We start from the raw sequence: 27,365 nt of genomic DNA on the forward strand, positions 1-27,365 counted from the left end.
GACATCTCAGCGGATCAGAGGTGATGACACACGCGACACCAAAGGCATTCTAGAAGAAGGTCTCGCGCCGGTGGCATGGTGACAGAATCAGTCTGTCCGCTTTGTGAGAAAAATAGTTTTCGGACTCTGGACCGCAGAGGTAAGTAGTCCACTGACTATCATTTTGCGTCTGTTTGGATTTTTCCGTAAAAGCTTAATAATAATTTTCATAAAAAGATAAATAAATAAATAAATAAATAACATGAAATTGAAAGCTCGGTTGTTATTAATGTTGTTTAATAACAAGTTGCACACAACTCATAAAGTAAAAAAAAAAAATTGCCTATTTTAACCCCGATCTCTATTAGTATTTTAAGTGTTTTCTTATTATCATTGATTAATTTTCTACTTTTATTTGTATTTCATCAAATATTATAAAACATTTTTGAAGACAAATGCACAACAAAGCTTATTATAGTTTCTTCTCCTGCCATGGTGACATAGGTTGTCTTGTGTTCATTGTCACTAAATGAAAAGTATTAAGTTTTATTAATTTTTCTGGGATCAGTTGTTTTTTTAACTTCTATACAGAGGTTGTACATTCATGATGCAAATTTGTCTTAAAAACATTTATCATATCTGTTATTTTTGCATATAGTCCTTATGATGGCTACCAGAAGTTTTAAAATCTTCAGGGCATTTAGCATCACAGATGTTTAAAGGCTTGCCAATGCACATACTGTAGGAGATAGATGTGCAATTGTGCATGCATCTAGACAATACAAGTACCCTTACAGTTATGTAAGCAGGACAGAGCAGAAGAAACAAAATTTGCTCAAGGACATTTTCTGAGACACTAAAGCGACAGGAAGTACAGCCACCAAACATTCAGTAAGATGCAGATTTTTAAAGTTAACTCTAGCAGAGGTAGTTTTTTTGATTGTTCAGTTTTAGTGTAGCAGGTGGTGCTTCCTGCATCCTGAATGCATGGACTGTTTTGTATTGTAATCTGCTCTGCAGCTGAACATTGCAAATGATTTCTTCTGTGCATACAAGGGAATGCTTAAGTAGGAAAAGCTTTTACAGATTATAGTATTGTTTTGTAGTTATTGTAAGCTGATTTGCTGGTTATTGCAAAGTATGGAAAAGTAAGTGAATGCTTAGCTGAATTGCAGTCCATCCACTGTCCAGGTAGCAAACAGTGGGTCTGTAAGTGGAAATGAAGCGATCTGAATCTTATCTTTCAGCGTCAGAGTGTATTTATAACTGGAATTGTTGTAAATGCTTAAATTCTGTTACTCAGGCCCGAGATAGATGCTACACATTCCTCAGCTGCATGATATCGTATCTGTTTTCTAAAACAGTTTCTCACAAACACTTCAAAGAAAAACCGTAAAAAGAGTCGTCTGGTCTGACATCAGCTAAGTTAACCTAAATTACCTTAATCTGACTTAAAACAAACACCTACTTGATGTTCCTACCACATGACTAAGACACATGCTAGCTTGGTACAATTTATAGTAGTAATTGGTTGCATAAATCTTCTTCCCCACAGTGGTACCTTTATCTTCAGTGAGTATGAGGAGATCCCACGTGTCGGAGTGAACAGAAGCCTTGGTGCAGCTCCATAGGTTTGTGTGTGTGTGGGTGTGTGAATAACTGGTATGCAAGCTGGGCTGTGAGAGAAAAGAGCCAGGGGTCTTTATCTGACCTCTCCCATCATGACCCTTCACCCCTCCCTAAGACAAGCCTTTTGTGTCCCCCAAGCATGAGACCCTGGGAGAGCGTGTCTGGGGTTGGAGGTGGTGGAGTCCCTGTATTGGTGTATATGTGTGTGTGTGTGTGTGTTTGTGAGTGTGTGTGTGCACACATAAAGGTGTGAGTGTATGTGTGTAAGACGTATAGGCCACATCAAAGTCTAAGTTAAACATTGTTATCTTGGGTCACCTTTGACCTTGTGGTCATGAGACATCCCTCAAACTAATTCAGCCATTCCCTGATGGCACAGATGATCTATGTGTGTTTGCATACGTTAGATGACTTCTTCACAACAGAAATATAGCTCTGGCTGCAGAAGTTTAACATATACCGATATGGTAGTCGATATTTAGCTTCGACATTGCTAACAAAGGTTTTCTCGTCAGAATTTAAATCGAAAATACACATTTATAAACATTTAAAACACATCCTTCTTTCCAACCATTTGATGCTGATAATGAGACACCTTAAAAGCTCCTGGATTGGAGATAAAGTGTTTGCATTTTCCTTTAAAGAATACTGACAACAAACTGTGTGTGTGCGTGTGTGTGTGTGTGGTGGTGGGGTAGGGGGGGTGCGAAGTTAGTGATGAGAATAGGGTTCAAGGGGTCATAAAAAACCACAATAGTGTCTCTCTCCCTAGGGTGAAAGAGAGGCCGAAGGGGGGAGCAAGAGAGATAAAAGGATCTCCCACTTCCATGTCAAGAAAAGAGGAAAGAAGGGGGAGGTGGGAGGAGAAGAGATCAACAAAGCAGACTTAAGAGTTTTACTTACGGCTTATTGCTGTCATCTTTGCTGCTTGCCCTCCTTTTGTGGGTTGGGGGTCTCTTGGATCTTTTTTAGTTGTGCCTTTGGACAAACGACAGAGGGGTTTTTGTTCAAATATATACAGAATCGATGACAGAGCAACAAGGTGAGGGAAAATGGTTAAAAGATGTGTCTCATCCTGTTGATGGTTTCCTTATGTGAAATTCATGAACATTTTTTCAAGGGAAAAAAAAGGTGATTGAACACAATCTAATTATTGTTTTTTGAGGTTATTTTAAGTTTTTCCCCAATTAAAGATTTTATTATGTTTTACTCATAGTATGGATAAATTAGACTTTAGACTTTTGGGTTGTAGTTCTAATCCAGTAAATGTCAATTTCTCAGTTCTCCCCCCTGGTTGTAAAATGATCAGCATCCTCTTTGGTAAAAGGTGTAATTCCTTCCTTTTAGCACTGGCTGTGTTGTTCCCGTGCTCTTTGTCCCTCCTTCACTTCATCCCTCTGTGAGGTGGTGCAAGAACCTACAAACTTGTGAGCTTTTATGCTCATCTCTTCAGCGAGAGAAATGTAATATATACATATTAATTTAAGATGCACTAATCTGGATTGTAGTGAGCTACATGTCCTTACTAATTGTCTGACTGCAAAAAAGGAATCTTATTTCAAACTTTTGGCTGCTGTGTTTCGAGATAAATTATAGTACATATTAATGAGTTTAATAAGAAAGGCAATTAAATGGAATAAAATGGCCAATTCTGATGTTTGAGTGTCCCTAGTAACAATGTTGTTATTTTGTTCTTCTATAACTTATTTCCTAATAGCAACTGGCAGGGATTTGTTTGTGTCATTTAAAGAGAGACAATATATGCAACCCAAGTTTCATTTAAGTATTTTAAAGGATTATCTCAAGTCATTTTAAAGGACCTGGTGCATATTGTGGGCCTCCCTTCTTAAAACACTCACCTTTGTCCTTTGGGAGGGTCGGATCCATCCCTGAATGAGTCAGGTGACCTATAACCTATACCAAAGACCGTTATAACCTATAACAGTCTTTGCTTGCCTAAAAAAACAGAGCTGACTTAGCTAAAATATGTTGTAGCAAAACAAAACAGAAAGGACATTTATGTCATCAGACATTATTTGGTTCTCTGATGTTGGATTTAATCTGAGAGACAAATGTGGCTCCACAAGTAGTTCCATCCCTTATGAGTCTTCTAGTCTAAATGAGTCCACTATCAGATTCCAAAACATGGAGGGAGAGTGTTTACTTTTGTGACAGTCCAGTGATGCCAGTTTGCTTTAAGGGGAGTTAAACCTAGAAGTCACGGATTTAGCACCCTTAGTAGCTAAAAGTTACAGTGTTCTTTTAAAAATACTGTTTTATTGGCCTTCGCATCCATCCATGCATTCCATACATCCATCCATAGATACATACATACGTATGTATAAGAAGTCATTAACCCACCTGGCAGATCAAGGTTTAAAGGAATCATTTAATTTTATTGACATATTTCTTTTGACTGGAATAGGAATTCTTAAAGATCATAGTGAGGAAGTTAGTGAGGAAATAATAATAATTAATAACTATTTTTTTTAAAACTGTAATTCTTTTAAATTGCGTTATTATTTTTAAGCAATGCTTGTCGTTTTTCCTATAAGAAGCATAGACCTTTGTAGCATAGGAATCTAGTCTATATTACCCAATGGTATAGATGCATTACTGTTTTTCTGTGACACAGCTGATGTACTAGAAGGTGGATTGTGAGGCTTTGAAATGTTGCTTAAATACTTACTTTGTGGGAATGCAGACTAATTTCATTTAGTTTTTATTGTTTTGTTGTTGTTTTTTGTCATAACACAGAACAAGGTTTGCAAAGAAACACATCATTATCATTATAGGCCATTCCTAGATGTGATTCTTTATTGAATATATGGCAAAAATGCTTTAAAATGTATTAAAGATGCATTTTTATTAGGGATGCCCCAAACTGATATTGATGAAATCAGTCTGATATTAGCCAGAAATAAATAATATCTGTATATACGTGCCTGCATCTAAAGTTTCCGATATTAGAAAGTGGATAGAAACACTCTTCTTCTGTCTCCTTCTGCTAAACAGTTATGTAACCCATCGGTTATTGATGAATGGATCTGTTTTTGCCAGACCTGATGTTGTTGGTTTTTGTTCTCTTTTTAAGTATTATTACTTGATCAAGCCTTTTCTAATGTCCAATACACACAAAATATGTACCGGTATGAATATATATAGAGTAGTGCTGATATTATATCGGGTCATTATCAGTATCAGTCAATACTCATATTGGCAATGTCAGGATTGTATTGTAAATCTATAAGTTGTATCAGGACATCCCTGCTTTTCACCAAGCTGACACTTCCTATTAGTTAATGTCACACAGACGGGGCGGGGGTGGGGGGGTGGGGGTGTTATATCAGTCAGCTGTGTGAGCTTGGAAACCAGTTTGGTCCCACCAGGATTAGAAGCAGTGGGATCAGGTTCATGCTCACAGTACAATTTTATTTCTCTGTTAACAAGTTTGTTCCCTCCTCGACATATTTGTCCTTTTTAGAAATAAATCTCTTTGTTAGATTTATTTATATATTTTTTAGATCTGTTTAAGATTAACTGAACTATGGAGAAAAACTCAGTGAGGGAGATGCTCTTGGAGAAAAAGTAGGAAAACAGGGAGGGAGTTGTGTCTGGGTCATGATGACCTGACTCTGTCAGTGCAGCTGATTTTATATTACGTTGTTTGGATAAAAGCCATGCAACCCCTAGCCACAATTTAAGAATGTGTGGATCTCTGTGTGTGTGAGTGAGAAGAGATGCGCCTCTGATTTTAAATGATTTTACCTAAATGTAAATGTGTCTGTGAGTCCATACACATTACTAAGACGTTTTCTATTGATACTAGAGAGCTTTTAAAGAAATGATAGAAAAACTTTAAAAAAAAAAAACTATATCTGTTTTTGGTCAGCCTTCCTTTTTTATGTGACCGTTTTAAAGCAACCCAAACAGCAGGAATACCTTTAAGGCTCCAATACAGGGTTGCTGTGTTCTTACAGGACGCCAATGGGAAACTCTTACGCAGGCCAGCTGCGGTCCACGCGCTTCGAGGAGGTCCTCCACAACTCCATCGAGGCGTCCCTGAGGTCAAACACTGTGGTTCCTCGGCCAGTCTTCTCTCAGCTTTATCTTGAGACAGAGCAGCTGTTTATGCAGGATGGTGAGTTGATGAAATACGCAGGTGAAGCAGCAGTGAACTAGGGATTAGGAGCTTTAGAACTTGTAGTTTAGAGTCATTTTGAGTCAGAAACTTGAAGTTTAAAACAATTTAAAAGCTTTTAGCTCAATCTTTATTTGCCCATGCATAAAACACAATTTATACCCTGAATAGGCCGTGCATTCAATGATGATGAAGATGATGAAGATGACTCGGAGTCTAACAGTCCACCAATACCCTACCAGATGAAACCTCCACCAGAGGGATGCTGCACCACAGACGGCATGTACATTTATCACCATTCAATGACATAAGTCACAGAAAAGCTATTTTTGAAGTGTTGCGTTATATCTGCTGTGTGTAAAGTGTGCCCTAACACAATGAAATTCAATCATTTTAATCTTATCCTCCTTTGCCAGCAATTAGAAATAAAGGATTCACCTCCTCACAGATTTATTTTGCTTAGTGAATTTTTGTCAGACATGTCTCCGATCATCAAACACCTTTTATTTTCATAAAAAGTTAACCTCAATAAATTCCAATTCTGCAATGTTTTATTAATTGGAGGAAATAAATCTATCCAAATAATTATGGTTGTGTGTGAAAATTAAAATGTGCATGATTTTAAATCTTGAACTGATTTACTTTGGCTAGCCACCCCCAGAAGAAGTTAGAGAAGCTTAGTCTTTTTTTATTTTGTTTGTTTAATTTTTTATATTTAAGAAAAAAATAAAAAAAAAATTATAAAAAAGAGAAGCTTAGTCTGAACTTAAAGTCCAATTTAAAATTGGTTGTTAAACAATTCTTAAAGAAAAGCTACAACAGCAATGTGAAATACTCTTTTCCAGTTTTGAAAAACACTTTATGGTAGTCGTTGCCAATCGTAGCTCAACCAAATATTAAGTTTAGGTCCAGAGTGGTTGGGTTAGCTTTCTTCATTAATAAATGAAACCAGCATTTAAAAACCGCCAAATATATTGTGTTCTGAAACATGTTGCTGTGGCGACAGAGAAGAAATAAAAATTGTAATATAAAAAAATCCAAAGGAGGAAAATTCCTTTTTTTCAAATAATACATAAATAAAAAGCCTCTCTTGTTTTTTATCTAATGTTTTCTGGAAAACTTTGCTCTCCCTACAGGCTTTTGTCAGGCTGGCAAAGATCTGCGTTTGTCCTCGCTTGCATCAGTGAACTTGGATGTTCCTCCTGGGTTCATGCTAGTTGGGGTAAAATCCCCCTCCCTCCCTGACAACCTGCTGGTCTGTGCTGTGGACCACCGCTTCCTGCCAGACGAACGGGGTCGAAACGCCCTGCTTGGTGAGGCAGAGGACTTACAGGAAAATATGACTTGACATTCTGTTTTCAAGATCAGAAAATATGAATAACTTCCAGCCCAAAAATCTTGGGCTTGCTTTTGTATCTGAGTGCATTTCTGATATGATCCACATCCTTTTAATAAATAATGTGATCCTTTTGCTTTGTCCTCTTCCAGGTTTCTCGGGAAACTGTATGGGCTGCGGAGAAAAAGGTTTCCGTTACTTCACAGAGTTTTCCAACCACATTAACCTGAAGCTCAGCACCCAGCCCAAGAAACAGAAGCACTTAAAATACCAACTATACCGCAATAACCAGGGCATACTGGTCAAGGGCGCTCCCATCTGCTGGAGGGGGAATGGTAAGAAGTTAAACTACTGCTGTCACAAGGCATATCCAATGAGATAAAATTCATTTTAATCTTTTCGAAGACTGTTTTTTAAAATAAAGTTGTAACATTAGAATAAAGTCATGATATGAAAATATGAGAAGTCATAATAAGTAAATGTTAAAGGTATAATATTATGCAACAACAAAGCTCTATCAAAGATGATTGCTTTGGGGGGGGGGGATCCTTATAAGTGTTACCATTACAGAAGGCTACTCGTTCAATCCCATGTTATGGGATTATTCTCATTATATTACAACTTTATTCTGGTAATCTTACAACTTTGATCTTGCAGATGTTTTATTGTGACTTTATTTACCTAATTTTGCAAGTTTATCTTACTAATTATATTACTTTAATTTCATAGAGCTAATATCATGATTTTATTCATGTGATATTATGACTTTATTTTCATCATTTACAAAAGAAAATTATGTTTTATAGAATGTCACCCAATACTCTGTCAAATTTTTACACTTTAGATAAATTTTAAGAAATTGGTAAAATAAGAAATATTCATTGTCATATTATGAGTGTTTTTTGTTGTTTTTTTCCCCCTATATAATATGTCTAAATAACCAGAGATAAAAAGTGACCACTTTAAAAAAAATGCCTTACTAATGTTTCCCAGGGAAACACAGCGCATACAGAGTCCCAGATGGTATAAGAAGCTGTGTTTTAAACTTCAGTACTGGGTAAAGCTTGGTTTTGTATTTGTTTTTGTTCTTAAAAAAAAATCATAACACCCCCAGCCTTGTTCTTGGCAGGTGAGTGGAATTAATAGACTTTTTACCCGAGGCAGTTAAATAAGCATGAAGATTGTCAAAAGAATCAACAGAGTTGCTTGTAAAATTGCCCTTTGGCTTGTCATTATAATATTTTCAACATATATTATCAATCCTTCAGACACAAAAAGGTAACTAATATTCCCAAACCTCACATCAGATGTTATTCATACACTCTAAGGGGGATAAAGACGTATTTCTAATTTTTAAAATGACATATTTTGAATGTAATGAAATGCATCGACAGGACAGGCTCATACAGGGGTCAAAGGTGAGATGGTTGAGTTTACACAGGTGCCACAGCCTCGAGGTTATGGTGATAGAGGACATTCCCTGGAGAAAGGACAATTGTTGATGAATGTCGATGATTTGGGCAAGCTATTGGCTGATTCTAGACCAGAATGGCTCAGATTCTCTTCTTTTTAAGTTAATGTGTTGAAAGGCTGCAATTTTACAACTAGAAATATAAAGCTTTTTTTTAGGTCCTGAGAAAAAGGTTTGTTTACATAATAATGCTGCTGGACTTAGCACAACCCAAAATACAAACTAACCTGGAGGGGAATCCTCTTTACAAGGGTGTTTGTGATTCTTGTCAACTTTTTGCTCCATTAATATTTCCATGTTTAAGACCTATCTACAAACAAAAAACTATTTAGGAAAAAAATTGTTATGGTTTTTAAAAAATGAGTAAAAATAGCAACCAGTGTTCTCAATCAGTCCTGAATTCCTTCCATATGAGTAAGTCTTGGTTGTAATCTTATACAGATATGTCAGACTAATAAGACTCTTTGATAGGTCTTTAAGAAAGCAAAGTTTAGCACTAAACTTGGTTGAAGTCCTTCTCACAAGTATGCCCTTTTTCGAAGAAATTACATAAAGAGGTTCTGCTTTTTTTGTATTAGTTGACAGCAGGTTTCATGTCTTTCAGATGGCAGGATAAGACAGATAAGATCCAGTCTCTCTGAGGGCCCCCTGACACCAGATGAACGATCGTCAAACCTGGCTTTAACCCACACGCCAGGCAGTGTCACAGGTTAACACACAGTCATTTCACGGATTCAGTAGTTTGTTTTTATTTCTGACGTCATTGTCACCTTTCGGCTTTTCTTCATTTTATACACTTTTAAGGATCACATGTAGAGCCTCAGACAGCTGATGTCCCCACTACGTTGATAAATGGGAACCACACAGGAGCTTCCTCCATTTCCCATCCACCTTTAAATCAATCAGGACCTGGTAGACCCTCTGCTACAGGTACAGATTCTCCTTCCTGCCTTTTCCATTCTGCTCCTTCTGTCTTGGGGTTAAAATGACATATGGTATACATGTAGTTCCAAAAGTGACATGCCTTAGCCTTTTTGGGATCAATAAAGCAATGTGTGTATAACAGTTATCAACATGAAGAAGAAAAAAAAAACTGTAGTTAAGAAAGCTCCTGTTCATTGAACATGTAGAAAACAACAATATTTACGTCTAGGACCAGTTTTTGTTATATTTATTTGGGTTATATGTGGGGATGTATGTTTTTAACATTAAGGTTTGACAGTACATTTATACTAAAACATTTTTATTTCTCCTAAGTTGAATTACTTTTTCCAAATTGCTTTTAATGTTTAAAATTTTAGTTTTGATGTTGCTGCATCTGCATTTTAATATTTGCTGAACCTGGTGAAATTGTTTTGTTGCAGTGCCATTATTAATATTTGAATAAAGCTAATTCCTAAGAATATGCGATGATCTCAGAACATGCATGTTTCCTTAGAAATGGGACAAGGCATGCATCATTCGCTCCATTGTTTCCAGCATGGACATGAAGTAGATTGTGGCCAACTGTAATGTCTGTGATTTATATAAACATAAAGTCAAAGGAAGTTTTTTGAAGGGAACAGCTATTTTGCTTGTTCTTCAGTTTTTCTGGTTTCAGTCAAATACCTTGAATATTTGAGGATTTCCAGTAAAAGACACAAAGCAGGAAAATAAAAGCTTTTTAACATAGTTCAACATGGCTTTTTTGTTTTTATTTGTATTGTTTTTAGAAAAGGTAGAAGTAGTAAAATTAAAAATCTTCTTTTTACACATTACATATAATTCCTTTATTGGAAATGTGGTGCATCTGTCCATACCACATTTTTATGTTAACAATTTTAAGGAAATAGAAAAAGTGTAAAGAGATTGTAAGAAACAATATTTTACTGGTGTTAAAATACACTTTTGGTTTACTGGTATAATTTCTGTCATTGTGTTGAGATTTTGTTATTATTATATACAAATTTCCGTTTCCTTTGTTAAAATTGACCTCTTTTTGTTTGCATATAAATATGACGAGTTTGTGTTGGTTATCTTTAAGCCCCTCCCCTTTGTGCCTGTCTGCTTCACAGGAGCCCAGCAGCTACTTTTTATGTCAGGGTGGTCACCCTTTGTTTTTCCTGCTTTTATTTGCCAGCCCCTCAGAGCACTAAACTTCTGCCTCCCTCTCCTTTCTCCTCTATTTTCCTGCTCTGTCCTTCTCCCTCCCTCTTCCTCAGTCTGCCTCCTCCATAAACCAGGGTTATAAAATTCCCTCTCTCTGTCTCATCTTTTTTTCTCCCTGCATTGTCTCTGAATGAAACACTTCCTTCCCGGTGGTGTTGTTTTTTCATTGCCCTTTTAACAAGCACATCTTTTATGTGACTCCATTATTACAGAATTTCAACACATACTTGAGAGACAAAGGGAGATAAATGCATGACTAAAATACAACTGTTTTGCATTACAGTATCCACAAAAGTCTCTTCGGCTCATTTTGTAGTAAATGTGTTAATTCGTAAGGTGTTAAAATGAGAAAAGTGACTCCCGGGAGTCTCAGGTCATCAGTGCCAGGGCCAGCTGATTGAAAAATGACAAATATAAACATCTAAAATATAGATAAGGATAAAGAAAAACATGTATGTGCAATTTTAACCTTAGTTAAGTTTGTTGTGTTTCCTTTTTTTAACCTGATAGGTCCTCATGTCAACGCTGGCCCCCCAAAAAAGAGACACAAAGGGTGGTCACCTGATTCATCTGCTAACAGCCTGACAGACAGTGCTGTTAAGTCTGCCCAGACGTCAGTCGCCTCATCAAAATTATCAGCGACCTCTGTCATCACAAATGGAGCGAGATCAGGTACAAATACTGTATGCGTTCAAACACTCTGTGTTTGCAGAGTTACTGTTTCTTTTTTATAGAGCTTAATAGTCCCAACCAAACTATGTGATGGATGTAAACACCTTTCTGTGATGGTCTTCTTTTGTGCCAGAAGCTACATCCCTGCAGAGCTCATCGCGGGGGTCTTCAAGTCAACTTTCAACCCCTGAGGTGTCTGTAGCAGTGCCTGATCAGCTGCTACACACCTGCAGGCTGCAGCCTGTTATATTTAAAGGTGAGAGGATCAATTATTGATGTAAACTGAAATTGAAGGAATTTTTAGAATCCAATATTTCAAAAAGCTCTTGACATGCCATCTACTGGTTGGGAAATACCTAACACTTCAAGGAAAATTTTTTTTCTTCCCTCTTTCTATCAACTTTTCACACCTACATTTAATATCTAGACAATTTTATTTTCTCCAAGGTAGAAGACTTTAGAAATAATGGACAAATTTTCATTTATTTCCTATTTGTACAGGTCACGGCCCTCTTCCTCAGCTCACAGGCAACACAAGTGATGTACTCATCAGTTCTCTTCTTCGGAGTTGTTACCTGAGTTCACAAACCCTCCCCAGAGTCTACCAGCATTATGGACCATCCCCTATTCAACCTCTCTCTGCTGAGATGCAGATTCTGCTCACCATTTATTATCTCGTTCAGCTGGGTTAGTGCAAAATGTTTCCCTGCTTTGATAAAGCATAATTTTGAATGCTTGTAGTATTGGTGGGGATTTTTTCTTCTTAAATCCTGTTTGAATTAAAACTTTTTCTAGACCAACCTTAAGTGAAACTTGCAAACTAAAAAGAAAAAAAATATTACTCCGATAGTAATCTGGCTTTTATTATACTGTATACATATCAAACTGTTACCTTATGGTCCTGCCTTTCTTTGACACTATATTCACATTACACACATTATCCAGGTCAATAGAATCAGCATAAAACTGAAAAGCATATTGACCTACTTTTGTATTGTAAGGGTGTATTGGGTGTATAGTATGGGTGTAATAGAAAATTGACCTTTATATCTTAGATTGGTCCGAAGAAATAAATAACAACAATAAGACGGGAATAGCACAGCCAAAGCATCATATCAAGTCCTCGTGATGAAAAACACTGGATTCTGCACCTTTTATACATGCCCTATACAAAACAGGTCCATACAATAAACAGCGCCCATATTTCAAAGAGACTACAGTTAATTTCCTCAGGTATAAACCCATGTAACACATTTTATGTGTAAACATGTAAGGTAAGATAGTAAAGAGTGGGTAAAGAGAGCAGATTTGACTTTCTCTCCTAGGCCCCGAGCAGGTGCCACTCATTGAGGACTTGGAGCAGATATTCATGAGATCATGGCGGGAATCTCACCTCACTGAGATCCGACAGTTTCAGCAGTCTCAATCACAAGGGACTCAAGGAAGGAACTATGGCATAGAGGTCAGACATTCCAAGAAACACATCAGCATTGTGACATTTTTTTAAGATGCATTTATATTTAAATAACATTGATTAAAAGAATATACATGAACAAATGATAAATTTTGATTTTTCTCAGGTACCTCCTACCTTGCATGGGTTCCCCCAGCTTCTCTCTTTACCTCCCCAGAGTCAGCAGCCCCTCACCCCTAGTCAGCTTCCCTGGCTCGCCCAGCTCGCTGCCTCATCCTGTGGGGAGAGTGTGGTGGTGATGGAAGAAGATGTGAAAACCTTGGCTCAGGGACTTCAGCAAATGTTCAGCAGACTGATGGATGGACGGCTTAAAAACACAAACTATGTGGTCATCATTGTCACTTCACCAGGACAAGAAACTCAGTCCTGTGTGGTTGTAACAGGTGAGATTTTTAGTTTGTTTGGGCTGGTGACTCAATTAATCTGAAGTCAAAGACCTGATATTGAAACAGCTTATTTGTTTTAGGTAAACATCAGTGCCGTGCCTTAGCAGAGAGCATGTTTTCTCCCAATGAGGGACTTAGAGAAATCAGCCACCAGCTCCACACTGATGCTGCTCAGGAACTTATCCACTATTGCAATTCCCTTGGACAAGGTAAGTCTATCTCTCTTTGGCTTGTTTACTTGGATTTTCCTCAGAATTTGCTAAGCTGTTTGTGTGGCTTTCTGGTTCTCAGGTGGTAACATGGATTCCCTCCTGGACTGTGCCAGTGTGGAGCACAGTGAGGTATCACCCCGATCCAGTAGCCAGATAGTAGCTGAAGGGAAGACTCCAAAGATCCCACATAGCCCCAAAGATACACCGAGCGCTAAAGAGACCATATCAAACCCCAAAGAAACTTGTTTAGGTAAGTAGATGGAACTTGACCCTTTGCCATAACACCTTTATTTTTATTTAGCAACCCTGATAAAAAAAAAAAAAAAAAACAGGCTATTACGAGTTTTAGTTGTGTGTCCTAGAAGGATATTTGTGGTACATAAACATTTACAATCATGTATCAGTGTTTTCTTTTCTAAACATCATTATATTGTTATTATTGGAAAACTATTTTGCTAGTTACTCTTTTAAAGTAACAGTCTTATTAGAGGCTTAGAGTGCTGTGATATACTAATTTTCTGTATACAGTTATGTTAGAAAACTGACAGATAAAAAAAAAGATCTTAGATTGAATATAAAGATGATTATATCTAATAATTTAGTTATATTAACTATTTTGAATTTAAAATTCCTCCTTTCATGATGTCTGCATGAGCAGCACCCTCCTTTATCTGCCTTTATCTTATTTGTTTTTGCAGAATATAGAGTAAATTGGTGTGAGGTTCGTCCGATCCAGCTGGCAGTAGCTAGAAAGCTGCTGTCCCATGTTTGTGCCATTGCAGACTCCAGCACACAGAACCTGGACCTCGGTTCCTTTAACAGGGTCAGTTTTCTCATCCTTGTTCCACCTTCTGAAGTCTCCTTTCAGCAGACGGTTCTTCACCTCTGGAGCTCTGGTTAGTAAAATCTTTGTCTGATGTGCTAGACTACTTTTTACTGTAAAATTTGAAAAAATTATAAAGTGTTTAAAACATAGTACTTTTTTGTTTCATTTTTGCAACATAGCCAAAAGCTGTTCAGTTAAGAGTATCCAAAGTGCCACAAAATTTGGATTTCCTTTTTATATATTTTTTTGTCTGTTTGAAAAAACTAAGACATTAAATTGTATTTAACAAAAAAGTATGCTCATTTCTCTAGAAAAGTGTTCTGTAACTCATTTATATTGGAATGGCTTGTAGGTTTGTCCATTAAACATTGGGGATAATCTTCTTTTTGTAGATTTCACTTTATTTGGCCAAATTTAATAAATGTTATGAAGTTTTTATAACATTGTATGTTTTGTTTATATTTTATGTCCTCATTTACTAGAAGTCACTGGATGTTTGTAGTTCTCATTACTATTTGAAATCTGGGTGCACTTAAAGCTCTTGGCTGGCAAGAACATCTAAAGACAACACTTCAGCATAAATTGCCACCCAAAATGGCTGTTTTAAATTAATACAGCTTTGTATTTCCCAGGTGTTCTTCAGGAGCTCGGTAGTTCAGAGGAAGAAGTTGTGTCTCAGAGAGACGCAGAGCGTTATGTGGTAAAGATGGACCAAAGCGCTCAGTCACGTATCGATAAACTCATCCAGGAAGCACAGAGCAACTCCTACACGCTCTACATCCTGGTTCATGACCACGCCCACTGGGATATTAGCAGGTTTGGATTACAAACATTTAGCTCAGTGAAATTATACTACAAAGATAATGGAATCAATTCCATCTATTCCTCTGTATGACTGTTCTTTTCCAATCAGCATGTCCTACAGCTGCACAGACAGCAGTCTGGGTCTTGTGGATCGGCTGTTAAACTCCCGACAAGTAAAAGATGCCACAAACATCTTGATTCTGCACGTCACCTCCTTCCCCTTCGCTTTGCAGACACAGTGCACTCGTATTAGCCCCTACAATGAGATACACTGGCCATCTGCATTCAGCAATGTGAGTCTAGACTTTGTTTAGAACAGAGGTTTGCGTAGACAGATGTCTGATTTTCAGTCCTTGTGCACATAGGATGTGGACCTTTATCATGAGAAGACAAGGTACTTTGGTGTGTCAGAACTTTTGGAGTCGACCCGCTCAGGAAGCAGCCTGCCGCTGTTGCGATATGATTCCTCCTTTGAGAGCATGACATCAACCCTGGAAGAAAGGTCCAACACCCACATACAGGGTTTTTAATCAGCTAAACTCTTAAAAAAACTTCAAAACCAAATCATAGTCCAACTTTAATGTTTCTTTTTGTTGTTTCAGATTTCCAAAGCTGCACAGTGCTGTTATCAGAACTACAGTGTTAATCCAGCAATACTGTGTGGCTCTAATGGCTGCATCTGGTAAAATCAGCAGCTCTCACAATCTCCACAAACACACCTCTGTGGAAACCATGGAAATTGTACAATCTCTGCTCACTGCCGCGCAGCAGTGCCCCGCCCATCATGGTCACATGGTTTTGCTGCGGATCCCCTCTCTGGCGCTGGCATCTTGGGCCCATCGACGGCTGTCCAGAGTGAGAAGACAGTTGGGTCTTGAGGAATGCTTTGAAATTATTCTGGGGAATCCTAGCCAAGCTCTGACAATCAGTCAGACTTTCACTGATCAGATCAGGGTTCGTAAATTTTTTATATCATTAAGTTTAGCATATATAATATAATTGGAAATAAAAGCGTCATCATACAGTGTGTGCTTTTTTTGTGTTTTTGCTGTATAGAGTTTCTTAAAGATCCAAGATGCTGAATGGGTTCCTCATACTTACTTAGAACTGGAAGCTCTACCCTGCATCCTGATCTTGTCAGGCGCTGAGCCGCTTGGAGAGTCCTTACCCAGGTACACACTGAGCTTCGATCCATCACTTTAGTTAGTAAATACTTTAACAGACTTACTACGTTATAACAAATATTTAATTTCGTTAAAGTCGTGGTATTTCTCCTTCTGACAGATCATTGAAGTATTGTGACCTCCGCGTGATTAGCTCCTCATACCTTCAACGAACATCTCTGGAGCAGGAATTGGGACTGGCTGCTTATCTGGTTAAGGCAGAGTCACGACTGCCACACAACCATGGACCAGGAAGCGATGTGATCGAAAGTGATGCTGAGAAACTCAGCAGCACCGACAATGAAGAGGAGGAGGGACAGGAGAATGGTATGATGAGAAATAAATCTGGGAATGTTTGCTGATGACCTCATGTTTTTGTTTATTTAAAACCCTCTATGTATTTGTTGGTCATTTCCAGGAGATTCTCCTTCACAGTCCTCTCAGCCCCTTCAGCAATGCCCTGATAGTAGAACTGTAGATCCCCTCCCATCTCGAAATGCAACCTCTCCTAATGCAATTAAAGACATCTCTGATAATGTACAGTCTCCCTCTAAAGTCCAAACTCAACTTCAGTCGCAGACCTCTTCTCAGGCATATTTCCAAACTACTTATTGCTTCCAAAACCAACCCCAAGTTCCAAGTAATCTCCCGGTCCAGCTGGCACAGCCCCAAGGTCAAAGTCAGTCATCGTTTCTAACAAATGCTCAATCCTACAATCTGACAGCCTCCCAGCAACAGCCTGTTTCTCAGCCTCAAATTCCCCCCAAACCTTTTTCTGAATCTTCTTCGCCACGGGCCTCCTCTCCTCATCTGAGCTGCTCCTGGGCTAGGGGATTGAGTCGTCCTCCATCGGTGCTACTTCCTCGTGCTCTCTATGACATTATCACAGCCAGTGACAGCAGTGGCCTTCCACGGTGCACTTCATTCTTGCCACACATATCTGTTGCATGGGCAAGCAGCTTTAGGTAAGAAAAACCCTTCTTTATATTACAAAACCTGTATTGTTAACTGTACCACTGTCCATAAAGTTATGTATTTAGTATGAATTCTAAGAAGGCACCACTCCTCAAACTAGAAACTTTGATTTATTTATAAAAAACACTGAAATAAAATACGATATTTTACAGTTTTTCATCAAAAATTACAAAACTACAATATAAAATAAAATTTTATGATCTGCTTTTATCTTAATCATTTTTGAGTCAAATTTTATAGAACCAACCCAGATCCTTTTCTTCACATTTTTTTCTTCTACTTTAAAAAAGGAGAGCTCATGTAGACAGTGTTTTAAGTCTTGCTATGTTTGCTGTATTCTCTATTATGACTTGAGGAGAGCTGGAATCAGACAGCCAGGCTCAATACATCTATGTGTCTGAGGCATTATTTTGACAAATTAATGAACATTAGTTTATAATCCTGCTGTGTAGCACCCTCCTTATATTGACTATATATATATGTCTCTCAGCAAAAAGTAAAGGATGGATGTCCTACTAAATTTACTGAAGTGTATGGTTCATCTATAAAAAGTCCAAAGGGTATGTATTTTTTTAAGGCACTGAATTTTTCTTTCCCATCCTAAAAAACGTTGGTTTATAAATAACTGAAATTGTAAAATGAACCACATTTATTTCAAATAACCACCTGCACTTAATGTGAGCCTCTAATAACTTAAAAGAAAAATAGTCCTTTGGGGGATCTTTAGAGAGTTTTGAATTAAAATATGATGCTGAAATAATGCCTTAGGGCCATTATCAAGGATTATCAATGGCTGGTATTTATTCATTATTTTTTTTAATGAGTTGATTACAAGAGATAAACAAATACAAGCAGTGTGAAACAACAAGTTTCAGATGGGGGAAAAAATGACACTCTACTACAATGTTAAGGTAAGATTTGTTGATTTTGTCCAGACCGCAGCTTAGTAAAATGATGACCTGCACAGAACAGTCACTCTATTATCGTCAGTGGACGGTACCTCGGTCCTACCACATGGACAGCACCAACCGCACTGAAGGACGAACAGACAATTTCCATCCTCGCAGGCTGCTGCTTAGTGGCCCCCCACAGGTAATATCAGTTATACTTTCTTTCTTTCATTTTGCCTGTGTCCCCTCCATTAATTTATTCAGAATAACAGGATTGACACAGGGCAGGGGTCTCCAACTCAAGTCCTCGAGATCTCCCAACCTGCAGTTTATAGATTCATCCCTACTTCATCGAGCAAACCTGAATAAGATTGAGGACTGGAGTTGAAAATCCCTGACACAGAGTATTTACATTAAAGTATTATTGTAATGTTTTCATGGTCAGGTGGGTAAGACGGGGGCATACCTGCACTTCCTGGGCCTACTGTCTCGCATGCTGATCAGGCTAATGGAGGTGGATATCTACGATGAGGAGGACATCCACTGCAGTCAGTAATGGTTTATCCCTTAAGTCATTATTGAAAACAATTTTGTGATTTAATTTATTATTTGTTATCTTCACATTTTATTTCAACAATCATATAACGCCACCTTCATTTTTCTATAATTATACTGATAATGTTGAGTGATTCTAGTACTGTAAACTAACAAAACATGTTCTGGGTTTTTAGCAGCCCAGGTTGAAGAGGTGCAGTACCACCCTCCCAATGCTCCATGGCCCAAAACGGAGGTTATAAAAACGATGCCATTTGACTACACCATCCATGATTCAAAATATGATGACATCAGCATTGTATACTGTCCTGGATTTAAACCACGAGCCGATGGTATGAAAATTCTAAAACCGTGACCCATGAAATCAACCAATAATAGGGATCCGGGTATTCAACCTGGGAGTTGATTTTGCATTATTATTACATCATCTTTCCTTGTTGTCTTTTTAAGAAAACCCTATGCGGCAAGAGGATGTGTATCTGCGACGACGGACATCTAGGATAAAGCTATCTAAGTATGCAGCGTACAATACCTATCATCATTGTGAGCAGTGCCATCAGTACCTTGGCTTTAATCCCAGATATCAGGTGGGCATATTAACCAAACAGATATATTTGTTAAAGTCAATTTTGAGAAATTATATAAAGCTGCCTCTTAAATATAAATGGGATTTATCTCTATTCATAACATAGATGTATGAGTCTACACTGCATGCCTTCACATTCACCCATCTTCTACTCGGAGAAGACATCCAGCTGTATTTCATCATCCCAAAGTCTAAAGAGCATCACTTCAGCTTCAGCCAGACAGGTGGTCAACTTGAGAGCATGCGTCTGCCTCTCACTTCTGACCGGGTATGTTCACTGTCACTGAACTTTATACCAAAGTATCATATTCTCAGAAGGAGTATCCAGCTGTAAAAAAAAAGAAAAAAAAAAAGATATATATATATATTTATTTATTTTTATTATTTATTTATTTTATTAATTTTTTGATGGTTTTTATTTTTAAATGAGCTGCTTTGTCTAAGGCAGTACTCAGAGCAACCCCATCAACAAAATCATCAACCTGTGAAAGGGAATAATCTAAGCTTTATGATATTTATTTGTTTGTGTTTAAATCCTAAAAATCTATCACAATCTATTCATCCATATAAATTGTTTTAGATTTTTTTGGTTATGATGCAGTTACATGGTTCTGCCACCATGTGGTGCAAATGTTAAGTCTTTTTTACAACCCATTAATTTCTACCTATTACATATAAAAAAGAGATACTCTTGCAGAATCAGTGTAAAATAACTCTGTGCTGAATGTATAAAAGCTATGGGCTCCCAGACCAAAGAAACTCTGCTATCAGCCTACCCTAAGCATAAAACATTGTGACACTGGGATTCTAACAGGAAAAAATTAAAAAGGATCTTTGGATATAAACTCTCAAGTACTTTAAATTAATGGCATCCCACAGTCGTCCACCGTTGTCACATGTTTAGATAGAGTTATGTCTGGATTTTGAAGGTAGGTGATAACATCTCCTACATGGATTCTTTATTTAGATTTTCTATATGTATGTGCCATTTAGTTGTTTTAGGTCAGTTTAAATTTGTAGATAAAACTGTGGTCTGATATATGAGTAATTTCATCTAGACTTAGACTCAACTTTATTTATCCCTTGGGATTACTCCTTCTGGAAAATTCTGGTTCCAGTAGCTTATATAGAGTACCAAGAGTTAAAGCAAGATGCCTAGAAAGATAAAAGATACAACAGGAAATATAAAAGGCTTGTATAAAAGAGCATAAAAAAGTTATGATATCCTGGAATATGTTTCATTTAGATATAAAGATATCTGCAAAGTAGAGAGCTAAGGAAAGACTACACAGTTATTATTATTATTATTGCACTTGCACTTCAGTAATGTCCTGACATTATTAATAAGTAAAAAACAATGTTAGCATTCCTTTAAGTTTGAACTTTTGTGCTCATCAGAACGAGTTCAATCCTGGAGTGAAGGTGTGTGGAAGAATAATGGGGAAAATCTCTCTCTTTGGCCTGAAAGTTCCTCTACACCTCAAATATGCATGACGTTTTTAATAAAATATTTAGATATTTAGATATTTCGTCTCATATTGTTGTAACTAAGGTATGGTTGAGGTCTGTATTCAGTCTTTAAACTTTAAAATTATTTTCCATAAATATTAGCAAAAGTACCAGCAACATGTTCAGTTTTCCCTTTTATATTTATAAACCAACTCCCCACTTATGTCAGCAATTTTTAGTTTAGTAATTTAGAAATAAAAGTAGCCATCCCCATTTGCTACTATTTTTTATAAGTAGTTTTAAATGTCTCTTATGAAAAGGTCAATTGTACGGTGGCCCTGAAGTGCAAACTGCAACTACAAATCTTAAAGCACAATAACATAGAGCAAAGCGCAACCACATAGAGCAAAGCGCAACCACATTAAGAAAAACCAAACTACATAAAGCAAAGTGCAACTTTGTAGTGCCCAGTTGTGCCCAGTAGCTCCCGCAGCCGTTGCTTTACGCTGATTGCTTTGTGAGCCGTCTCCTGTTCCTGAACCAATTTGTTTTTTTTTATTAGTTTTTTCTACTTTTGCAGAACCCAGACTGCATTAAGAGTCCAATCTTTACCCCGACCACTGGCCGCCACGAGCATGGTTTGTTCAACCTATTCCATGCAATGGATGGAGCATCACATCTACACATCCTTGTAGTGAAAGAGTATGAGATGGCCGTCTACAAGAAGTATTGGCCCAACCACATCATGCTAGTGCTACCTACTGTCTTCAACGGAGCTGGTATAGGTATGTCACCACTATAAGAAGCATTTAGCTGAATAACTCAAAATTAATCTCTGTGTCAGTTTTACCTTTTTCTTTGGTTTATTTTTTATTTCTGTAATTCATCACATTCATGATCATCTCCTGTTGTGCATCCAGGTGCAGCTCACTTCCTGATAAAAGAGCTTTCTTACCACAACTTAGAGTTGGAGCGCAGTCGGCGTCTTGAAGGTGGAGGCCCAGCTGGTGATGTTTGGCCCTTCATCATCCTCGCTGATGACTCCTGTGTAATGTGGAACGCTGTAGACAATGAGAAACTAAGGTGCAAAGAATGACATATGTACTCATTTAGAAATGAAGACCTTCTGTAATAATTTTGGTTTATGGCATGCTTTGTTTACATTTTGCTTTTTTTTTTTTTTTTTTTTTTTTAGTTCTCCAGCTGAACGTGCTGTGTCACTAAAACAAGTCTTACAGCACATGGAGGGCTGTCCAGACCTTGCTCAGTATGGTCTGTGTGGTATAAGGAAGTGGAACAGCCGAGGATTGGCAGGTCAGAAAATACAATATCAAAGAGAAAAGGATCATTCAGATTTCTTTTTTTATTAACTTAAAACATATTTATATATTTTAATCATTTGTCAGATCATATATCATCATCGTTTTTTGTTATATAAAAAGCTAAATTGTTATTTATGCTATTGTCACTGCAATGTTTTTTTCCTACTGTTAAATCAGGTGTCAAACAGTGGGAACCGTTCTCCAGAGGTCATGTTCATGACTTCCTCCTTCTCAATGTTGACCGAAGTCAGAATGTCCAGTACGACCAAAACCGCTTCACGTGTCATGATGTGGACTTCACCCTGAGGCTGCACAGCGCAGGACTGCTTGTCTGCAAGTTTAATAACTTCAGCGTCATGAAGAAGCAGATTGCCATTGGCGGATACAGGACATTCATTATCAAGACCAAGGTAGAGACTAATAAAGGATCCGAATTGAGGCAGTAGTTAAACACAAAACATTATCTAGAAACACCTAATGATGGTATTAAACTGCTCAAAAAATAAAGGGGACACTGAAATACATCCTAGATCTGAATAAAGGAAATATTATCCTTAAATACTTAGTTCTGTACAAAGTTGAATGTGCTGATAACTAATCCACACAAAATTCATCAATGGAAATCAAATGTATTAAGCAATGGTGCCTATATGACCTCCCAACAATGCCTGGGCATGCTCCTGATGAGGTGGCAGATGGTCTCCTGAAGATTCCTCCCAGACCTGGGGTAAAGCATCCACCAACTCCTGGACAGTCTGTGGTCCAATGTGAACTTGGTGGATGGATTGAGACACCATGTTCCAGATGTGCTGCATCAGATTTAGGTCTGTGGAACAGATTGGTCAGTCCATAGCTTCAATGCCTTCATCTTGAATGAACTGCTGACACATTCCAGCCAGATAAAGTCTAGCATTGTCCTGCATTAGAGCCAGGGCCAACCTAAAAATCATATCGTCTCACAAGGGGTCTGAGGATCGCATCTCAGTACCCAATGGCAGTCATACTAAATGTCACCCCGCACCATTACTGACCCCCTTCCAAACGGGTTATGCTGAAGGATGTTGCAGGCACCAGATCTCTCAGCAGAGGTAGCTTTCCTTCTGGGCTGTTGCCCTCCTATGGCCTCCTTCACGTCTCCTGGTGTACTACCTGTCTGGACACACTACCTGTCTCCTGGTAGCACCTCCAGCTTCTAGACATTACACTGACAGACACAACAAACCTTATAACTACAGCTTGCATTGATGTGCCATCCTGGATGAGCTGCACTACCTGAGCCACTTGTGTGGGTTGTAGAGTCCATCTCATGCAACCACGAGTGCGAAAGCACAACCAACATTCAAAAGTGACTAAAACCTTAGTCAGAAAGCATAGGTACTCCGAACCTGCAGAACCACTCCTTTATTGTGTATCTTGCTACTTACCAATAATTGCCACCTGTTGTCTCTTCTATTTGCACAACAGCATATGAAATTGATTGTCAGTCAGTGTTACTTCCTAAGTGGACAATTTGATTTCACTGAAGTTTACTTAGATTCAAGTTATATTATGTTTTTACATGATCCCTTTATTTTTTGAGCAGTGTACAATATGTGTAACTTTACTCTGAAATATTCTGCCATTAACAAGCATTTACCCCATTAGCGACTTCTTCTTTTCTTTTGCTTTTTCCTCAGATGTGCATCTTATAAGTCTTAAAACATTTTTATCTGCTCTTCATTACTCTAATAAATCATGCACATTGGCTTAAGTGGGCCAAGGTGGATGAGTTAATTTCCTGCTTAATGGATGAGAAGTCAGTATACTTTTGGAGTAATTTTGGTAGGCCAACCTCTCCTGGAAAGGTTCAGTGCTAATGCATGTTTTCATTTACACTCTAATAATTTATAATATAATAATTTTAATATATAGTAATTTGGTGTAGTACAGGTACTTAAAAATTGCTTTCAATGATTTCCAGACTGATATACCCACCTTTACTTGATATTTTTTTAGATTGCAACATGCTTTCGAAGTCTTTTAGTTTACTGTGAAAAAAAATAATATTCTAAATATTTGGCAAAAATGTCAATTACCAGTGAAATTTAACCAAACATGCTGTTAATCCATGATTAACCAGGGGGACCCCCTTTATGTCAGATTGGGTAATATTAATTTAGCTAGTTATTTTTCCTTCATACATGAAATACTCATGTGAAAACAGTTTTTGTTATTTCCTAAGGTGACCTTGTCATCTATTTAAATGTATTTCAGTTTTTTAAGCTTCTTAACAAAAAGTTTAAAGGAAAAAAATCAGTTGGGGAAAAAAAAGCTATTTCAAATCACTGTAAATCTGCTACAATTATTGTTACACATTTAGACAGGAAAACTTGCGATTATTTAATTAAATTCATTACGTTCTCTACATTTTTATAAAGGTACATTATCTCCTAATAATATTGTGTATTGCACACTTTCCTTTTTTTTAAGCTGCAAACTAATTTGAATATAAAAGGTTTATCTAGCAGGCTGGCCAGAAATGAAGGGAAACATTGACTGCTCTATTAACCCACTATAATACATGACCTTTTTAAATTATTTCATACATCTGGGCTTTAAAAAACTTTTACAACTGTGTTGTTTTATCCAGATGACAGATGTCTCCACATCAGTCGGTCCCTCACAGTACATCTGTGCCCCAGACAGTAAGCATCTCTTCTTGGCCTCACCACCTCATCTGCTCTTGGAAAAATATCTCCAACACACCAGCCAGAAACTGTTTCCCCTCAGCACCAAGAACTACACCCACCCTGTTCTGTCTGTGGATTGTTACCTCAACCTGGGACCTGAGGTATAGACACTTACAGTACATCCATCTACACACATAATAACACATATACAACCACTGGTTGTCAGATATTTACATGCACTCTATCAAAACATACATAACATTTCTTCCCTTACTTCTTATCTAAGATTACAATCTCCAGAGCTAATCCATCAATTTAAGGATTAGGCAAAAATTTAATTTTCTAGATAAAGTGTTTTGGAGTTGACATAATCTTAGGCTTGTTTTTAGCCCCACAAAAGACTTGTCGGAAGAGCTGAAAATGTGCATGCCAGTTGATTTAATTATCCTACAACCTGAGACAGTTACTTGAGATCCAGTTTGGGGAACCTGGATCAAAAGCAATCTTACTAAATATTATGTATAGAAATGATTAATATATGTGAACTTTTAAATATAAAGCAAATTATCCAATAGAAATAATTTCCGTTACAATAAATGACCTAAAACAGTAAAAAGGTTGTGTCTCTTTTTATAAATTGGCTGGAGCCAACAGAACTGACAAAGACCCCTGGATGATGTAGATTGCAAGATGGCGGTTGCCTTTTTAATATCTGGCTGGGGGACTACCAATGAAAATAAGCACTCCTTAGCTAACTCGGGTATATTTACATTGTTTTAATGTTGGTTAATGTACACTGTCCCCTTTCAAATAAACAATAAATGAAATTAATTGTATGAAAATACCTGATGTAACCTGTGGATTTTTGATCACTAAATTCAGGTGTTGAAGCCATTAGATTTAAACAAATTGTTTTCATCCTGCAGGTAACGGTGTGTTTTGTCAGTTCCAGACCTCACTGCGTTAACATCAACACTGCTGGGTTGGTGTTCAGTGGGCTTCTTCTCTGCTTTCCTGACACATTTGTGACCTCTGGGTTCCTCAAGAAGTTCACTTTTCTTAAAGGTACAGCAGCAGAGAGAAACTGGAAAAATCTGCTATTTTTACAGTGAACCATTAGAGAAAATTCATTTTAAAAGCAAAAACAGTAAGCAGATTGTGGTGTACGTGAGGAAATCTCAGGTAATGTCTAAATTCCCTTCTATAATTGTGATGTAGTGTTATTTTCTTTACATAAAAAGGAAGGAAGTTTTTCTTACTTGTAATTTATGTAAAAATAAACACTAAAATTATTATTCTTGTAGAACCATCAATGAAGATGGACGAGTGATGGGTCTTAATGTACCGGTATCTGAAATGCAAATAAAATTCCATTAAAAACTTCATTAGAATGAAACTTATAAAACAAGAAAATATCACAATTTTTATGGCTCAAATTGTAATTTCTCTCTTTGAAAACTGATTAATGTCAAGTTTTTTGGGTATTATTCTACCACATCTTTCTGGAGCTCTCCCATCTTCATAGTGTCTGTACCTGTTTGCCTCTGTGTAGGTGCAACCCTGTGTGTAATAGGAGCAGATCGCAGCTCATTGAGGCAGACTGTGGGAAGGCTGGAGCTGGAGGAGCAGTGGAGGTTTAGACTCAGTGACGAGTTTAAGACTGCCAACGCCAAAGAAGACCGGCCTCTGTTCTTCCTGACTGGAAAACACATCTGATTGAAGCAAATGGTCAATGGGAGCTGAATTAAAGGGCAAGAGTCCCTAGAAATACAGCAGAGTGTTTGTGTTTTAATAGCTCACAGCAGGACATTGATTGTGAAGCTGCTGCTCGAACTCTTGATGACAGGTAACAGGCTTTGCCATGATATACTGTAGTTTATACAATTAAAGACCTGCATTAAGTATATTGTTTTAAAACCAAAGGCGTTTCATATGCTACCATATGTTTTGACGATGGCCAGAGATTTGGTGCAGACACAATGAAAACTTAAAGGTGGAAACAGGGAAGACACTATCATTTGTGTGCAATGTAAGCCTATTTTTGGCTAACTTTATAGTGCATAGTTTTTAGATGCATGATGCATGTCTAGATGCATGTTTTGCAGATTTTTTTTTTTTTTTTTTTTTACAGAAAACATTTAAAAGTATATATTTTTAGTTATAGATCATGTAAAAAAGTACTTATTTTCTGTGTGCAGCTCTGTCCTGGTACAATATATTTTTTCTAACGTTTATATATGTAAGGAGCAAATGTATTATTTTATAGCAACCTTTTCAAGTATGTACAGTTTTATATGTCTATTTGTATAAATCAACTCATATCTTGCATTTTTGTGTTTGATTCTGCAGTAAAGCATCAATCTTCCAACCTTTTAAACAGTGCAAAATTAATAGCTAATAGTCAGAAACTATACTTGTTTACAGGTCATTTTTTATCTCTTCAGTTCTTAGATCAGATGCTGTGTTTTTTATGTGTGATCCAGCCCTGTTAATTGAAATACATTAACTAGAATATTAATCTATTTTGTAAGGGACAGTAAAAAATATGATGTAGTCATGCAGCAGAAGATGAGAACCTGAAGCAGCAGGGAGTCCAGTAACTGTCAACACTCTCAGATTTCCTCTAAGAACTCCATTCCCAGAAGGCACTTGTTGATAAATTTAGTGTAAAACACTTG

At 37.4% G+C, this 27,365-nt stretch overlaps 1 protein-coding gene across 6 annotated transcripts; it reads left to right on the top strand.

Moving 5' to 3' along the window:
* On the top strand, positions 1–26,986 carry greb1 (growth regulation by estrogen in breast cancer 1). Of its 6 annotated transcripts, none has more exons than XR_001481326.1 (35): positions 27–139; positions 1,535–1,610; positions 5,589–5,749; positions 5,921–6,028; positions 6,886–7,062; positions 7,238–7,420; positions 9,161–9,265; positions 9,361–9,486; positions 11,215–11,376; positions 11,510–11,632; positions 11,878–12,063; positions 12,702–12,838; positions 12,957–13,233; positions 13,317–13,445; positions 13,528–13,698; positions 14,147–14,344; positions 14,907–15,090; positions 15,188–15,371; positions 15,444–15,580; positions 15,681–16,032; positions 16,135–16,250; positions 16,363–16,568; positions 16,660–17,206; positions 18,152–18,308; positions 18,552–18,654; positions 18,838–18,993; positions 19,112–19,248; positions 19,354–19,515; positions 21,277–21,481; positions 21,617–21,779; positions 21,892–22,010; positions 22,196–22,428; positions 24,648–24,848; positions 25,634–25,752; positions 26,240–26,375. XR_001481326.1 is itself a non-coding variant. In XM_015378217.1 (35 exons), the coding sequence occupies exons 3-35, from the start codon at positions 5,596–5,598 to the stop codon at positions 26,401–26,403; spliced, it is 5,901 nt and encodes a 1,966-aa protein (XP_015233703.1). In that variant the 5' UTR covers positions 27–139; positions 1,535–1,610; positions 5,589–5,595; the 3' UTR covers positions 26,404–26,986. The 6 variants fall into 6 exon arrangements, 5 of the variants coding, with proteins under 5 accessions (XP_015233702.1, XP_015233703.1, XP_015233706.1 ...); XM_015378217.1 differs by having other exon boundaries at positions 25,614–25,752; positions 26,240–26,986; XM_015378220.1 differs by having other exon boundaries at positions 13,008–13,233; positions 25,614–25,752; positions 26,240–26,403.
* Positions 26,987–27,365: the final 379 nt, after the last annotated feature.

The sequence above is a fragment of the Cyprinodon variegatus genome, unplaced genomic scaffold (assembly GCF_000732505.1).
Source record: "Cyprinodon variegatus isolate N-32 unplaced genomic scaffold, C_variegatus-1.0 Scaffold167, whole genome shotgun sequence".
In the NCBI taxonomy this organism is placed as follows: Eukaryota; Metazoa; Chordata; class Actinopteri; order Cyprinodontiformes; family Cyprinodontidae; genus Cyprinodon; species Cyprinodon variegatus.

Coding starts and splice junctions, on each gene's coding strand:
- greb1 (XM_015378216.1), top strand. CDS start 5,596: ATGGGAAACTCTTACGCAGGCCAGCTGCGGTCCACGCGCTTCGAGGAG. Junction 7,421..9,160: donor CATCTGCTGGAGGGGGAATG/GTAAGAAGTTAA, acceptor CATGTCTTTCAG/ATGGCAGGATAAGACAGATA. Junction 9,266..9,360: donor CACGCCAGGCAGTGTCACAG/GTTAACACACAG, acceptor TACACTTTTAAG/GATCACATGTAGAGCCTCAG.